Source organism: Mus pahari, chromosome 22, assembly GCF_900095145.1.
Source record: "Mus pahari chromosome 22, PAHARI_EIJ_v1.1, whole genome shotgun sequence".
NCBI lineage: Eukaryota > Metazoa > Chordata > Mammalia > Rodentia > Muridae > Mus > Mus pahari.
In genome coordinates this window covers 30,045,389-30,064,055 of record NC_034611.1, presented here as the reverse complement: position 1 = coordinate 30,064,055, position 18,667 = coordinate 30,045,389, and the positions used below count along the sequence as shown (strand labels likewise).

The window sequence follows — 18,667 nt, the reverse complement described above, 5'->3', positions numbered from 1 at the left end:
CCGAGGGGGGAGTATCAGAGCACAGCAGCACCCACTGAAAGAAAGACAGTACTGCTAAAATGGAGCTAGGGTTTTAAACAGCATATTATGATACAATTTAAAACACAAACAGGCAGGGAGGCAAGTGAACACACAAGATCTAAGAGACAGGGGTGCATAAGCAAAGGAGAATTAGATAGAATTGATTTTAACAGGTAATGGTATACATGGGCAGTACTCATAAATTTGAGACTAGAGTAGGTTTTAATAACTGATTAAATTCTTTATTTCAATTTAACCAATTTCTCTGTTCTTATGACAAAAGTCCCTAAAGCACTCTTTAAAATCTACCCAGTTCTAACTTACACAGATAAGGTTTTTAGGCCACAAAAGCAGAACAAGCTTCTTCTCAAATCCTCATCCAGCACGGCTCACCGGTGGCTGCTACTGTAAAATGTGCTTTTCTGCTTTGAAATATTATATAAAGAAATCTTCAGACTAATGTGTATAAATAGACCACCACTTATTCATAGATGATTCATTAATAATCAAGTCATGCATATTTATTGTTTATTTTGAGAAGGCTGCCTCCGAGTCATAATGACTGTCACTTCAGTCAAGTCAAAGAACCCAAAGCAATCAGCAGACAAAACTCCAGCATGCCCTTAAGAACCCTTTCTCTTTGTATTTAAATACACTTCTAAATGTGAACGGTGGCTGTGGTGGAAAGGGATGCTAGCAAGAAATGTGTGGTTTGACAGGCTAAACCACCACAGTAAAATTTGGCTAACGACAACGGATATATTACATCTATGATCATGCAGATGGCGGCAGAGCAAGGAATCCAGGTGACCTGGAAGCCAGAGCAGAACTGCAACTGACAAAGCTGGAGCTCTGACTGACACCCAAGGCCTTATCCACTGCCAGTCTCACAGAACAGACTGCTGGGATTTCTCCTCACAACCCCTCTTCTCTTTTGTATTCAAGCTACAGAGTTTTTAGAAACTTGTTTAATATAAAGTTTACAGAGTACACTCAAAGCTGTTATGGTCACAGACATCACTGTGCCAAAGTCAGACCTCACCACCACTGTCTTCCTTAGTTTCCACGGTCACGAGATGCCACCTGTCACTTTTTATCTTCATAGTTTTTCTTCTCCACAGAACAAAGGGTTAACTTGGACATCACAAATAACCTCCAAGGCATGGTTGACAATTCCTGCTACCATGCCTTGATTCATAGGGTGAAAACAGGCCCCAATTAATGTTGTTTCTATTACACCTATTTACCATCAGTGTCCATACATGTGGGTGCATGCGCACCCTGGCACCCTGGAAGATCAGAGGACAACCTCTATCTTGTGGATCCCAGGGATCCAAGGGAGTTGTCAGCTTGGGCAGCAAGTGCCCTTATCCACTGTGCCATCTTGCCAAACCCTAAATTCCTAGTTTTAAAAAAATAGAAAATTAATTTCTCTAGTGCAAATCAGTGAGGCAAGAGCTAGACCTTTATAACATAAACCAACATTTACTGACATCACTGTCTGTCTCATACTGTTTTCCTTAGTTTATGGTCAACAATGCATGCTCAAAACAGCCATGGGTAGTCTCAGCTCTCACTGGTCTTAGTGAGAACAATTTGCAAGTGGAATGTTGCTGAAGCAGAGAGAACTAGCATTGGACTAAGGCTTCACCGGAAGTCAAGCATCCCAATGCAGAAACCTGGGCTGCGGAGTAATTTGGAAGGGTGGTGGAGGGTCTCAGAGGTGGCCTCAGAAGTGAAGCCTATCTCGCTTTCTCTCTTCCCTCTTTCTCACATGGACTGAGTCACAGGAAGCAGTGTTCCTCTTGCCCAACACAATTTAACCCACAAAGCCTAAGCCCACTATGTTACCTTTTCCTTGCCTATGCTGCCTTCCTGCCACACACGTGAAAGGCCCTTGCATCACATCCCTGCAATCCCAGCTGCTTAGGAAGCTGAAGCAGGAACTCCCAAGACAGATTTCTACCTGGGCTACAACGCAATTTCAGGGCCACCAGGGTTACTTAGCAAGATCTTGTCTCAAAACAGAATGAAAACAATAGTAATTAAAAAAAAAAAGCTGGGATTATACAGATCCATGCCAGATAAAGGAGCATTTATTAATTTAAAATAAAGTTTCCACTCCATGTTTGACTTTATAAAAATGAAGGAGTCACATAACACATACAAGATCATACAAGTTAAGAGAAAAGCACCTGTTTGTATCCTAAGAAAAATTACTATGGCCTTACTAAATGAATATGCACTTTTGCAAGCTTTCAAATGTTTAACAGGTGACATTTAATAGTAAGGAAACTAAATGCTTAAATAGAATGGAGCAGAAACACCTGGGCAGGTCTGCAAGCATCGTCCTCTATTTAGCATGCAATTTCATTTTCAACATAATTAGCTTAAATGAGCTTCTAAATTTGGGTGATGTATTGCACATGTAATTAAGATTTAATTAAAAATGTTCTGTAATAAATTGTTTTCCATTTCTGACAAATCACATTAGAGAGGTAGATTTTGATTTGGAAATAGTTTTTTAAATGTGTTAATCATCTGTGCTGAAAATATGAGAAAGAAAAAAAGCAGTTCGGTTGAAAGTCACTTGGGATTTAAATAAGAAGTAAAGAATACAGCTGGCCCTTACATCATTAGGAAGTTTAGCTGAAGAGGATGGTTAGCACTTCTTCATTTTTATAAATATCAATCTTTTTATTTTTATAAAATATACAAATACAGTTTAAAAATTGTACTGTGAACATTCTTATATACAAATCTAGTCTGTTGATTAAAAAACTGCAACAAGGTTTTGTGCCTACCTGCTAAATCCTGATACGGAGATGAACCCTCTGTTGCCAGTCCAAGACAGATTAAGCCACTGGACAAGAGCACAGCGAGCCTGTAGGAAGTCCAGTGAAGTGTCATCTAGCCTGGCCCAGTATGGCTGCAGGTTGAGGTGGATATACTGTAGAGGGTCACAGCAATGCTGGTGGAGGAGCCTGCAGGTCTGTGCTAATCTACACAGGTCTGGTAGTGAAAGATGATTCAGAATCAGTTGAATGAGCTATATAAAACAGAAAGCCAAGATCATCAACAGTGAAGGACAATATTGCTTTAAACACACACACACACACACACATACACACACACAGAATGTGGGCTAATAAAGAGCAGTAAAACTGCTTCAAACATCATCTTCACTAAGCAGATAAATCAACATTTACCACATTATCTAACACATACATTAGATCACATGGCATTTAAGAATTGCTCAAATTCTCATTTTTATATAGCACAAAGATATACACACTGGTCACTGTTGAAATAATAAAAACTTTCATAGACAAGATTTTATAAAAGCCAGAACTCTGAGTTCTAGAGGCATCAGTAAGTAGGAGAAGCTAAGCACAGTTTCACTGGAGACATGCAAGTATATGCCTTCCAGGCAAGTGCCACTTCTAGGTGAGGGTGGAGCAGGTGGAGAGTCTAGTGGTGAGGATGGCAGTTACTGGAGCATCACTTGGATTCCCTGAAAGGAATGAGGATTCAAATTACAGTGACCCAGCATGCTTTGTGTTCTCAAGCACAGGGGCTCTCCAGGAAGCAGGAAGCAAGCTGATTCAGAAGTCCAGGAAAGCAGGGGAAAGACAGATCCAACTGAATGCAGCTCCCCACAACCATGGGGCAGCAGATGCTATTAACAAACTAGAAACAAAAAGATAACTTTAATTACAATTGTCCATTTGAGCTAGTCCAAGATTTGTTTTCCAGTTGGGGCTTTCTAAATCAGTTTCCAAAGAAGTATCTTTTAAGTGCCCTAAACTGAACCAAGAATCAGAATTAAAAAATGCATATTTGTGACCCAGCACAGGGGAAGGCCAGGGCCAAGTAGTGGGAGTGGGTGGGTAGGGGAGCAGGGGTGGGGTGGGGGGATAGGGAACTTTCGGGATAGCATTTGAAATGTAAATAAAGAAAATAATAATAAATAAAAAAATAAAATAAAATTGTATTAAAATGTTTTCTCAGTTTAGTTGACAGGACTTTTAAAGTATTCTGATGAAAAAACTGCATATTTGTTTAATGACAAAAATCTTATTTAGATGAGAGGGGTTACATTTTTTTTTTAACATAAAAGTGTGTACCTGAATTTTCTGCTTTTGTAATTATACCTTTTAACATAAATGATTTTCTTCAGTTTCTGTATTAATGTTAGATCAGATTTCACTATTTTGAGTTGAATATTCTAACATTCAAATGAACAACAATATAATCTTTAAGATGTGTTTAAAATTATTTAAAAAACATGAGCAGTTGCTGATTAACATTTATCTAGTGAGGCTTGAGGTACATTTAATATTTTTTTAGCATTTGAAATAAGCTGTAAAATGACTTAAGGATGTTTATATGCCTGTGTATGTATTTATTAGAAAAACATGGATATAGACACTTATTAGTATAAAAGCTCTGACTGAAACTTTTTTCTAGACTTTCTCCAATAGACTTGCCTATTTTATGTTGCTTTATAAAACACAGCTTTTACCAATACAAACTAAAAAATACTATATCACTAAGTTAGATTCCTTATCATCTTCTGTGATGTAGGTACAGTTAGATCACTTGCCTCTGAGTACAAACCCTATTGCTTTAGATCAGCTTAAATGCCCCCTTCTCCTTCTAATGCTTCTTAGCCATTTCCCACCCCCTGATCCTAAACCTGCTTACTGGCTTTAAGACTCCATGATGTATTCAATAAGAGCCCAATCCCTCTCCGCTGAAGTCCCACTGAAGAGCCTCTATCACAAACAAACACGACAATGAATTTTCGTTGTTCATACAACCCTGTTGACATGAGCATCATAACACACACAAAAATTTAGAGGTAAAAATTTATAAAAGCAAACACAGAAGTGTTGGGGTTGGTCTGGTGCGTGTGTGTTCAGGTACCGAGTCTGTGCCCCAGGATCAGATTGCAGACTGGACATGGGCACTGTATTGACCAACCTTCTGTAAAGAATGTTCCCCAAAGATCTCTGATTGGATAATGAAAGGCTAAAGCCTGTGACAGGGCAGGGGAGAGGGGAAGGCAGAGCTTGAGATAGAGTGGTGGGGTCTAAGGTAGGGACCATGAGGAGCATAATGATAGAGGAAGAAGAAGGTCATCATGAGGTGGATGGACCGTGGGGATGAACCACGAGCATGAGGTTCCTCTGCGGATACATGTGGAGCCTATGGCTGGGATGTAGGTTAGAACAGCTCAGAACTTGCCCAGCACAGTACCCATAGCTAGTTAATAAAAACAGCAACTCCGTGTCTTTTATTCAGGAGCTATATGGGCGAGCCTGGGGGCAGAACCCCCTATAAAATTATTTTCTACAGAAGAATGATGGAAAATGAGGTAACCACACACACACCAGAGATCAGCACTATTAACAGTTGGATTTTTTTGTTTTGGTTTGTTTTGGTTTGGTTCACTTTGCTTTGTTTTCTGGTCTCTCCCAGATAAAATGAACTTATATTCCTGGGTATGCACTAAAAGAACGGAAGTACATTCACTGCTCAGCCCCTTGCTTTTCTTATTTAATGATCTATCCTGTACATCTCTATCTGTACAAGCAGACCCACCCTATTCCATTTCACACGTGACACTTTAACAACAACAGATGCTTACTGATTTACTTCCTGCTATTTTCTTTCTTATTGCAAATACTGCAATATCATTGTATGTGTTATGTATGCATGTTCATCTTGGTAAACTGGCAATATATCTTTAGGATAAGATACATACATTTAAAAGTTGCCTTTCTGAATGTTCATACTAATTTATATACTCATAGAGTATGTAAGTCTCCATCCACCTAAATCCTTGACAATACTGGAGTTAAAACTTTACCACTCTGAGAGGGACAAAGTCAGGGAACGTGCTGAGCTGTCGTCATTCTTCCAGCTTTCCTCCTCATCCTCCATCACCTCCTTGTCAAATTTCTTTTTATTTTTGCTACTATTTATTATTGTTAACTGCAAAAACGTAATACCAAAGGTACTGTAAATGTTCTCTTCTTTCCTCTTGGTCTATTTCATGTTTCAACTCAGGTGCATTTGGCTAGCCATAATTTCTCTCATGTTCATAATCTTCAATGTCAACCAAGTGTTCTTCCTCAGTCTATGTGTATATGCTAGGATGCAAGAAGAATCATGGCCACTAGGCAAACTTTTCAAACTTTTAGAAAAACTGACCCTGTATTTGTGGGATCCATGTGTGCGTGGATACACATGCATGACACTTTTGACTTACTGTATCTTTCTACTCAAGGACATTGTGTGACTTAACTTTTAACAATCTTCAATGTTCCAGGAGTTTCTAAAGCTCTGCATATTTATCTATTGCAGCCTGTCAGCTAACTTTTATTTCCTAATTCTCCTGAATATCCTAATATATAATCATTTTGTCTGCAAATGATTTTATACCCTGATTTTCAAAAAGTACACCTTTTATGTCTTTCTCTTAGACAAAGTATTAACAAGAACTTACAGAATGGTATTAAGTAACGTTTTTTTGTTGGTTTTATTTTCAATTTAACTCAACTTAATAAAGCCATGTGTAGTTTCAAAACTTTAATAAACATACTTTTTAAAGACATGGTGTCATTCTATAAGCCCAGTTGGACTGGACCACACTTTGTAGACATCTCAATTCAGCCACATTTTCAACTGCTTCAAGAGGATACACGGCTAGAAGCTACCATCTAGGACCTGGTATTTCTACTGTTTCATAATTATGTAAGGTCTTAGCTTAACTAGCAAACAACTATGTATTCACTTTTTGAAGAATGGGTAACAATACAGATACCCTCCCAGCTGTCACTCTGCCCGTTAGTTATGTTACCTACTGGAGTACACCCTGAGATTCATTTTCCTTTTGACTCAGTATTTTCATACCATCATCTTGACTTTCTAATATAAAAACATACCAGAAAGAAGACCTTAAAGATCTTTGTATTGCTTTAAACTAATTATATTTGGTATTATATTTTTATGTAGAAATAAATACATATTAAGAAAATGGTTTGAAATTGTTTATTATTAGTCTTATATAGTAATATACTAGTTTATAAAAAGTTAAGTTTTTCTTTATTATATGTAATTTTAATTAGAAATGACTGTTAAATATTTGAAAGAAACTATGAGTTACCTGACACTGGTATCCAAAGTACCTTAAATTTACAAAATTTATAATGTATTATTAGCAATAATATTGAAATTCATTTCCATAGAATTCTTTATTTTTTTGAGACAGGGTCTAACTATGTAGCACTGGCTGGCCTAGAACTCACCGAGATCTACTTGCCTCTGTCTCCTGAGTGCTAGAATTAGGGTGTGCACCAAATAAGTTACTACTTAAATAACTCCTAGCATCTTCTGGTATAATCCAAACCTTCATAGTAAAGAGTATATATTATATGAAGACATGTAATATTAATATAATGATATCCTGATACTAATATAATCTTTTGGGAAATTATAAAATATAAAAAGTCATCAAAGCTATAACATTAACATGTGAAAGAGTTCTTCTGGAGCTTGACTAAATAAAAGGTGACAGATTTTAGACCAAATAGACATAGCTCTTAATCATTACTAATAGAGTATCTAGTGTCTATATACTAGTGTCCTGCTCTCAAATCTCAATTTAATCTTTGAGACCATTTAGCCTGTTTTATAGCACTGACTCTTTTACAGGACATCCTTTTACATCACATGTAATCAGTGTCCTTTCAAGAATGCCGGTGCTACATCCTGGCTCCTCTAGAGTGTGTTACATACTTTTCTTTTTCTTTTTCTTGGATATTTTATTTATTTACATTTCAAATGTTATCCCCTTTGCCAGTTTCCCCTCTAGAAACCCCCTATCCCATCTTCCCTCCCCATGCTTCTATGAGGGTGCTCACCCACCCACCCACCCACTCCTGCCTCCCTGCCCTTGAATTCCCCTATACTGGGGCATTGAGCCTTCTCAAAACCAAGGGCTTCTCCTCCCATTGATGTCTGACAAAGTCATCCTCTACTACATATGCAGCTGGAGCCATGGGTCCCTCCATGTATACTCTTTGGTTGGTGGTTTAGTCTCTAGGAGCTCTAGGGGGTCTGGTTGGTTGATACTGTTCCTCCTATGGGGTTGCAAACCCCTTCAGCTCCCTCAGTCCTTTCTCTAACTCCTCCACTGGGGACCTGAGCTCAGTCCAATGGTTGGCTGCGAGCATCTACCTCTGTGTTTGTCAGGTTCTGGTAGAGCCTCTCAGAAGACAGCTATATCAGGCTCCTGTCAGCAAGCACTTGTTGGCATGCACAATAGTGTCTGGATTTGGTGTTTGTATATGGGATGGATCCCCAAGTGGGGCAGTCTCTGGATGGCCTTTCCTTTAGTCTCTGCTCCACATTTTGTCTCTGTATTTCCTCCCTTGAGTATTTACAGGAACACACCTCCATTGCTGGTGGGATTGCAAGCTGGTACAGCCACTCTGGCAATCGGTGGTTCCTCAGAAAATTGGACATTGAACTACCTGAGGACCTAGCTATACCACTCCTTGGCATATACCCAAAAGAGGCTACAACATATAACAAGGACATATGTTCCACTATGTTCATAGCAGCGTTATTTATAATAGCCAAAAGCTAGAAAGGACCCAGAGGAATGGATACAGAAAATATGGTACTACTCAGCTATTCTCAGCTATTAAAAATAATGACTTCATGAAATTTGCAGGCAAATGGNTGGAATTAGAAAATATCACCCTGAATGAGGTAACCCAGTCACAAAGAACACACATGATATGTACTCACTGATAAGTAGATATTAGCCCAAAAGCTCAAAACACCCAAGATATAATTCATAGACCATATGAAGCTAAAGAAGAAGGAAGACCAAAGTGTTGAGTGTGTTGTACTGACTAAACCTTTGGTACATATTTGAAACCATCTATAGGCTCTTTCCTTTCCATATAAACAAGCTAAAATTTCACAATCCATATCACAGAGACCTTCGTACTCTACTGAACCCCCCTGTTTCCTATGGCTGGGGCAGGTCATACCTACAACACATTTACAAACATATTCTTTCATTTATATGCTCTTCATTGTAGAATAAAGCACATATATAAAACTGCCTGATTAATATGGGCAATTTCTGGAATATTAGCTATTATTCCATATTCTTCTTTCCCATTCAAAATGTTATACAAAAAACATAAAGCATACTATAATCATGTATCTGCTCTAGGTTTTTAGCAAATTATTTACTAATTCTAAATTATCTTTGACCCCATCTCAACCAGTTTTACTAAGTATTGAAAAAAGGCAGCATCTTGAAGATCACTGGCTGGATGAAAAAAATGCCAAACTCGTGGTAAATGCAATGCTCTTTGGCACAGCAGAGATGACAGTTCAGCAAGGCAAGGGTGACCCTACAGCTGCTGTCTGTGTGAATGCAGCTATGCATGTGGCATCTCCATCCAGTTACATGTCCTGTTCTTTCCTTGACAGATCTAATGTTGCAGGCATACAGAAACGCTGGTGTTCCTAGCAAGCCACAGATGTTGTTCACATCTCTGAATATTCTCTTCTATCCTCTTAGCCTCCATCATTCCTTTTAGTGCTAAAAGCTAGGCGTTTTTATCAGGTTTTGCTAAAATTTGAAGTCATTTAAACGTATTAAATCTAAATTCCTATCTTAATAGTTTTCAGAAGTGGGCAAAACGAAAGCTGGCTCACTTTCTAGAGGTGAACTGCTGCCACACAGATATTGGAGCCCCAAGGAATGACATTATCACCATCTCATGCCCCTCTCCCAACTCAGCCTTCCCATGGAGGGTCCCTTTCCCCTTTAAGGTATGGATGGTCTTGCACAATCTGTGATGTCCCCTACCCAATAAAGGCCTGAGTAAACCCCTGGGTCTGTGCCTATGGACTGAATACTTTGGACCCTTAAATTCTTCTATACCTATCAGCTTTAACTACTTTACAGATGCACCACAGTGTAAAACGTTCAACAGATCCAGTTGTTATTACTCGGGCACTCAAGGGGCTGCCTAATCATTCTATTTGAGATTAGCTACTTATATCATTATACTGGAAAGTGAAACACCAATCAACTCATAAGAATAGTATCTACAGGGGTTATCCAGGTCTAAAACTTTCATTTAAAAACTAACCATATTGTTTTTAGCATCACACAATTGTTTTCAAAGGGAGGCATAAATACCTGGTCTACCCGACCCCAGGGTGTTAGAAACGGGTGGGGAGAGATTTCAACATCACATAGCTACCGAGTTCTCCTTGCATTTGATGTCTGGAGCTAGGGAGGCTAAATAACCCCAGAAGGGCTCCCTAAGAAGACAGACACACTGAAAATAAGATTTCAAACCAGGTATCAAATGAGTTTCTTAGAAATACTGGGCAGCCTAGGTCAAAACTTACAGATAGAATACAGACTATGGTAAAGATGACCCTCAGGAAACTGTGGCTATGAAGTGGGATACGCATTCACCTATTAATACCCACTATAACAGGTATAAACTCAGGTACATGCTACTATACTGAACAATTAAGAAAAGTGAAGTACAGTGTATTATCAATGTATGTACCTGGTTCTTACTGTGTGTGGATAGAACAACACAGTTAATAGTTTATCCAGAATTTATGATGTCAATCCAAAACAAAAGTTAAATTCTTTAAGTGTCTTTAGTTTTCCAAACTAAATCTCTAACACATTAGATTTTATATGCTTCTCCAATACTGCTGTTCTTCTGGTAACCGGCTATGCAAGCATCCATTTCAGCATTAAACCCCAGGAGTGTTATATCCAATACTGCAACTGTTTTGGCTTACCTCATATGGTAGTTTATCAAAATACCCATTATGTGGCCCATCCCCAAGGGCAGCACTGCCAAACTTTTTGTTAAGAGCGTCCATTTCACAGCCGTCCTTCTCTTCATAGTCGTCGTCTTCTAGATCACTCATGTCTGCAAGGGCAGTCTTGAGAGAGAGCAGGGGCTTGTCCTTCGTACCATGCAGCACGACTGCATCTAATTCGGTGTAATAATCCAGAAGAGAACTATTTACTTCCAGCCGTATAAGGTTTGTAGGGAAATTTATTTGCTTAATACAAGGTTTAAACTGGCGAGCCTGGGAAGCATTCACCTTCGTAGGTCTCTCTGACCAAAGAATCTCCCATCTGCCAAAGAGAGAAACGTCCCTACAGTTTAGAATGAGATCTACCAGCACTCTTAGGGTACACTCCCCTACTCCACTAGTACAGTGTGAAATAAAGTGAGCAAATAAGGTGAAAAGAACCAAACACAGGATTCACTTCCAGAATATTATTTTTAAAACTAAAAAACATCAATGTCAGATATCTCTATGAAAAATATTTCTACAAGCCATCTAGAAGTTCTATGTTTTTCCAAAGATTTCACATTGGCCAAAGACTAGAATCAATAGTTAAAGATATCTTAAGAATAAAATTCAGTTTTACAGACTAATAAACCCTGACCTCCCCCCCCCCAAAAAAAAAAACCATGTATAATAAAGCAGATTCTCAGCTAACTCGGAAGCATAGCTTGTCCTCTTACTCCACAGGTATCTCCTCTTCAGCATTTTTATTTCTGTTATTGGCCCCACGAAAACTCAAAACCCCATGTTCTTTCTGTGTGGGGAGTGTATGTGTGCAGGTGCACTTGCATGGAGACCAGAGAAGGACAGCCAGGAGGGACATTCCTCAAGCAGCACTCACCTTGGTTTGCTTTGGGTTGTTAAGACTGTCTCTACCTCTGCCCACACTGAGCTTACAAGTGTACACCACCATGTCTGCTATGATTTCAATATGCTTGGTACTGGGAGTGGCACTACTAGGAGGTATGGTCTTATTGGAATAGATGTCGCCTTGTTAGAGGAAGTCACATTGTGAGTGGGCTTTGAGACCTTTCTCTAGCTGCATGGAAGCCAGCTCTGTTTGCCTTTGGATCAAGATGTAGAACTCTCAGCTCCTCCAGCACCATGCCTGCCTGGATGCTGCCATGCTTTCTGCCATGATGATACTGAACCACTGAACCTGTCAACCAGCCCCAGTTAACTGCTGTCCTTTATAAGAGTTGCCTTGGTCATGGTATCACTTCACAGCAATGGGAACCCTAAGACAATGTCCTACTGTTTTCACATGGGATCTGGGAATGAAATTCATGTCCTCAAGCACTTTACAGACTCAGACATCTCTCAGTCTTCAACCAATGTTTTCCTATTTTTAAAATGTAGTCCAGATATTCAGGAAATTGTCTTATATGCCCTTATCTTGAATTGCCATTTTTTTTATTCTTTTAGTCACACCTATATCTGTAATATTTAACAAGTATCTAACATATAACAACAGAATATCATTTTCTCATGTCCTTACAATTGGACCTTCATTTCCCAGCCAAACAATTATCCTTTCTTTTCTTACAATAAACTTACAACTAACAAATCTATGCTCATGACGTCTTCTCCAGTAAAATGTACAATGTATTTCTATTACTCTCCCATGTCCACATAAGTCTTCTTATAAAACGATTCCCTAAAAGTACATAAGACTTTTCATGAATAGTGAACCACAGAGTTAATAATTTCATACAGGTTATAATTAACTATTCTAATATTATTATCTGAGCTGTCAGAGAAAAAAGGAGCTTATATCCACTTCCTTTGGCTAACAGAGATTTCAACTTAGTTTAAAAAAATTAGAAAAATTTTATTCTGACTTCTGCCAGGGAAGCAGATGGGATGACTGCAGATCTTCATCTCTTCCTCAGATCATGTGGCATCTTAGTCAATGTTCTAATGCTGTGGAGGAAAATCATAACCATGCCAACTCTGAGAAAGAGTTTAATTGGGGGTTTGCCCTCAGTATCAGAGGTTTAGTTCATTATCATCAAGGCAGGAAGCATGGCAGCCTGTAGGCAGACATGGTACAGGAGAAGGAGTCAAGAGTTCTACATCTAGATTGGCTGGCAGCAGGAAGAGAGAGAGCCACTGGGCCTGGCTTGGGCTTTTGAAATTCCAAATCCCACCCCCTAGTGACACACTTCCTCCAACAAGACCATACCTATCCATGGCCACATCTCCTAGTCTATTTAAAGTAGTTCTACTCCCTAATGACCAAATATTAAAATATATGAGACTTTGGGGACTTTTCCTATTCAAACCACATGTGAATATTATGGTTTAGTTAATGATAAGCAAGCTACAATCCATAGATACTCAGAGAATAAATATAGTGTAAGAGGCTAGAGTGTACAAATAGTAAAGGGAAATAGAACTGACAATTATGAATAAATGGGGAGCTGGAAGAAGTGCATTACATCGTGACCTACGAGGGAACAAAGGAGAGAATACAGGGAAAGACAACTAAAACTGTCATTTAAGGAGTAGTATGGAAAACCTAATACAGCAGTGATTTCCTAAAATATGTACATATATGAAGGTGTTGTGGTTTGAATACATTTGGCCTCCATAGACTCGTGTGTGTTTGAATGCTCGGCCTACAGGGAGTGATACTATTAGGAGGTGTGTCCTTGTTGGAATAGGTGCGACTTTGTTGGAGGAAATGCATGACTGTGGGGGTGAGCAATGAGATCCTACGCTCAAGCTTCAGAGAGACAGACAGACAGACAGACAGACAGACAGACAGACACACACACACACACACACACACACAGAGAGAGAGAGAGAGAGAGAGAGAGAGAGAGAGAGAGAGAGAGAGAGAGAGAGAATATGAATCACCTTGGAACACTCATCCATAAATGAGATTTCCCCATCCAATCAGAACTCAGAGAACCCTGAGGAAGAGGAGGTAGAAAGAATGCAAGAGCCACAGGAGAACACCAAGGGAAAAAACAGCTCTCTGACTTTACATGAACAAACCTCTTATGAACTCACACAGACTGGGGCAGCATGCGCCAGGCTTGCACGGGTCGGCACCGGGTCCTCAGCATATATACTATGACTTCCAGTTTAGCGTTTCTATAGGATTCCTGAGTGTGCAACAAGTAGATCTCTGATTCTGTACCTTCTCCTAGGCTCTTTGCCTTCTGTTGGTTTTTCTTCTCGAACTTTGATAAGATTGTTTCATCTTATTGTACTATATTTTATTTTGTTATACTTTTATTATTATCTCCTAGAGGCCTGTTCTTTTGGTGATTGGAAACAAAAGGGAGTGGATCCAGATAACAGGAAGGTGGGGAATAACTGGGGGGCACAGAGGGAGAGGAAAATGAAATCAGGGTGTATTGTATGAGAAAAGAATCTATTTTAATAAAAGGGGAAGAAAGTATATTTTAACTCTCAATATATAATATTTTAAAAACTGTTCTCCAAAGAGCTTATAGCATGCAGAATAAAAGAATGACCACTGTAAGGATCACAATTGTTTACAGTAATCTCTAACGTCAAAGTGAGCCATATCTCCTGATGATGGAATTTATAATTCACTGATTCATACTTAAATTTTTAACATAGTATCTAATAATACTGTTTCCATTATATAACAGACTATTTAGTTCCTTGACCCTAAGTAAAAATAAACTAGAGTAAGGCAGATAGAAACTGAAATAGACACAAGTTTATAAAACTCGAGAAGAAATCTAAAAGAGGAAGCCACTGACATGTATTCTGATAGTCTTTACATATGCCAAAAAGGAACTAAGAAGAATATATAGCCCCAACCCTGAGAGAAAAGAGAAGGAATCTATGGTCCATTCCTACCTTCAAGAATCAAAGCTTAAGTTCAGTGGGAATTCTTTTAAATTTTTTTCTTTTCAGGGAATTTGATGTGATATTTCAAATTTGTGTGCAACATACAGTGATAAAATGTAGGCTCCCTAATCTATCCCTTACCCCCCATAATAGTACTCTCAATCTCTAACAGTCCCTAGTCTCCTTTTAGGTTGTTATTTTGTGACTTCCTGTGTGGTTGGCTAACAAATTCACAGAAACTATGAAAGCATGGCTTTTAAATCTTTGACTGTTAAAGACTATAAGAAGCTCATTTCCTACATAAAATTCCTCAACTACTCCAACATGAGAAAGAACATGCGGTGCTGGTCTTTCTGTGTCAGGCTTAGTCCACTTAACTGAAGAACGCATAATGTTCACCCATTTTGCCGCAAATGACAAAAATTGTATTCGTCTTTATTGTTGGCTAATATCCACTGAGCATACATGCTGCATGTACTTTATGAATTCATCTGCTAATGGGCACTGAGGCTGACTCCACATTGAGCTCTTATGGACAGACAGTGCTGCAGTGGACAGAGGAGCACAGCTGCTTTGGAGAGGTGATTTCCTTTCCCTCCGATACACTCAGAAGTAGATTCCTCCACGGGAATTCTAGTAAACTCCTTCCCAAGGACGTCGTAAACCACAAAACAAGCAACAGGGGGACTCCTATAGCTTCTATAGCCATAAATATCACCCCCTTATCTGTTATCTTTTGAAGATTCTCTTCTGAAGAATAAAAACAAAACCCATCAAATCAAAGGGCTTGCCTTTGTACTTAAGAGACAACAGTCCAGCCCTTCACTAACTAGGAAGTGACAAGCTGCCGTTCTGTGTGAAAGGCCTGCTCTTTCAATTCTGACTTCATGATAAAAATCACCATCCCAGGTGTACAAGGTTAAGGCAACCAGGATTCGGCAATTCATGAAACCGCTGCTTAAAGCAACTTCCTTTGGCAGGAAATTCTTCTGTGGCAGCCACTGCTGCTTGGCTTTCCTAATGTCACTGATTTATCAAAGTGTTTTGAGCACTGGAAAAACCAAAGGAACAAATCAGTAAACATTACTCCCCAAATAACATTATCCTGGTTGCGTTAGTACGATATCAATTTGTCATTTTCTACCTTCCTCCTCACCTTCTTTCTCTCTCTTCTAAAGTGTAACCCAACCCTGAGCTAGCCTATTTTCTAATCCTCAGCCACAGATCACTTTACACTACCTCTTTCCTTTTCCTTAAGAAGGCACTAGGCAAAAAGCCAAAAAGACACCAAAATCAGTAGAACTACCTTTGATTTCCTATACTGTTGGCTAACAAAGTCACAAAAACTATGAAAGCATGGCTTTTAAATCTTTGAATGTTTAAGACAATAGGAATCTCATTTCCTACATAAAATTCCTGAACTCTCCAACTTGAACTCATTTCAACTCCCAAATGTCACAAAAGTATCCAATTAAACATACGGCAATAGTCCAGAGCTCTCCTAGCTACAAGGAAAGAGACTGTACCTTTTTACATACAAACAAAGATACACACATTACTGTAATGTTGTTCTTCATTCAATATTCATGTTAGTTGGATATAAGTGGTAGCAATTTGATGATAAATGGTATTGTTCTTTCATTTGTCTTCTAATGCCTGTGTATTAAGCAAAGTGAATGACCTGTCAATTACCATATAATACAGTTGGCAGTAGCTGACTCCTTTCTCCCATGCACAGACCCTGGTCGCTTGTATTTATCCTCCAGACAGTCCTGGTTTGCTCCCTGGAACATCCACCTGCCACCCTGTTAAGAAAACTATCCTGGGCTCCTGAGCAGCGTGTAGCCAGGCTTGTCAGTCTTCGTTCTATTCCTACAGCCCATGCTAGGACTGACAGGTAGTCAGACTGGAATACCCTTCTCTTCTGAACGTCCCCTCTCCTTGTTGGTATCTTCCACAGTAAATAACTATGCATGAGTAGGAACCTTACTGTAGTTTCTGGAAAGCCAAGACAGCTCTGAGACCTCAAATTCCAGATACCCCTAGTTTAGGTCTTCAATCCATCTTCTGAGGTTTGCTGTCCCTAATGGAGCCTGGGCTTCTCTCACTTCTTCAACTCTGATCTAAGCTGGGGAGGTGTCATCCTTCTCCACTTTTCCTAGCCCTCCTGCTGGAGCCACCCTCAACCCGAGCGAATTCACTTCCTTGAGGAAACTACTCAATTGACCTTCCCAGAGCCACAGACACATTAGCTTCCCCCTAGCCAGTACATGTCCCTTAAAATGTCACAGTCCACTTCCAGGATGGCTTGTAGCTCAGAACAAAAGCCATCTTTGTGTGGTTCTGTTTTGTTCCCAGCAGAGAAAGGATGCCCAATGAATGTTTCCCACTGTCTAAAGAAACTCACCAAAATATTAACAGTTCCTGAATCTGTAAGTACCTTCTCATCTTCCTCTTAGATGATGAAGCATCTCTTAAGCTCACAACCAGTAACACTTAAAAATGCCTTCTCTGAGCTAAGTAATCCCAGCACTAGGAGGATGGAGGAGGGGGACTGCCATGAGTTTCAGGACAGCCTGGGGCTGAAACTGTCTCCAAAACCCAAAACAAAACAAAGGCTCTTACACTGCAGGAATACACACCATCTGACTCCTTTTCGCCTAAACTTTATTGGTGTTTTCTAAGAAATAAAGCTAAAATCAATAAAGCAAATCAGAGGCATCTACAAATTAAGTTTTAATATTACACAATCAAATCAGCTATGAAGCAGTACCTGGGATCAGAGAAAAGGCCTCATCTGTGTCCTAAATCTGTTCACAGTGTTTAAAATGTGGATAACTTTGTAAGAATAATAACGAATGAAAGAATATTATAAATAATTCCCACATGAGAAAAGATTCTGTCCAAATTCCTGCTGGTTATTTTTTTCCTTTAAGGAAAGAAGTCTGAATATAAGATGATGGTTTTGTGTTTTTAATTATTCATTAACAACACTAGACACAATAAATTATCAAAGCAATTCCCAGCAATAGTTGAGCTGACCTCTGTATTTGTTTCTTGGCAGGGTTGGAACATGTTCCTTGGCACTCAGGACAGAGATGCCAGCCAGAAGTGTGTGTGTGTGTGTGTGTGTGTGTGTGTGTGTGTGCCCTGTGCTTCACCTCTCCTACACTAGCTTCTGAGGCCCCACAGTTCACTGGTACCTGTGAAAGGTGCCTGCAAAGCACTGTCATCAAGAATGAGCTCATAGGGCAAAGGCTTTTATTATGTACATTGTTGATGCATCAACAGGCACAAAAACACACAGCACATGATAGACACTAAAATGTTCAGTGACGGTATATCCTAAGATTAACATGAAGATCTAAAATGGAGAAATCAACAAGTAACAAAAGAATACACAAATGATCAGAAATCAAAGGAAAGGGATACATAAATGGTGCTTTCATATAGGAAAAGGTATTCAACCTCAGAGACAAAGAATCTTAATAAAGATAACAAAAAAAATTCACCAAATAAATTACAAAACTATGAAAGTTATTAACTCTGTGAGCATTTCAGCAAAGCATGCCCACATTTACATTTCATGTGGAAATATAAACAGGAACAGACTCTTTAGAGGGAAGTTTGGCTCCATACAAATACATATCTCTTTGGCCAAGCAATTCTTCTGGGGGCATTTATGTCACACAAAGATTTACAGAAAAGTAAAGTGATGAATGAAACTTTATTCTCTGCATTAATGTTTATAATAGTAGAAGAGTGGCAAAAGCTAAGCACCTATCAGGTTTTTTGTTGTTGTTGTTGTTGGGTTTTTTTGGGTTTTTTGAGACAGGGTTTCTCTGTATAGCCCTAGCTGTCCTGGAACTCACTCTGTAGCACC

General features: G+C 39.1%; 1 protein-coding gene across 5 annotated transcripts in view; it reads right to left on the bottom strand.

Annotated features, from left to right (window-relative positions):
- Fbxl4 (F-box and leucine rich repeat protein 4) overlaps nt 1-18,667 on the bottom strand; it is a 75,452-nt gene that overhangs the window by 38,045 nt on the left and 18,740 nt on the right. For all 5 annotated transcript variants that reach the window (XM_021222162.1, XM_029533424.1, XM_029533427.1 and 2 more), the window contains 2 exons: nt 10,888-11,233; nt 2,826-3,070 (listed from right to left, as the gene is read on the bottom strand). In XM_021222162.1, coding sequence (XP_021077821.1) covers nt 2,826-3,070; nt 10,888-11,233 — 591 coding nt within the window. The remainder of the gene's footprint in view (nt 1-2,825; nt 3,071-10,887; nt 11,234-18,667) is intronic.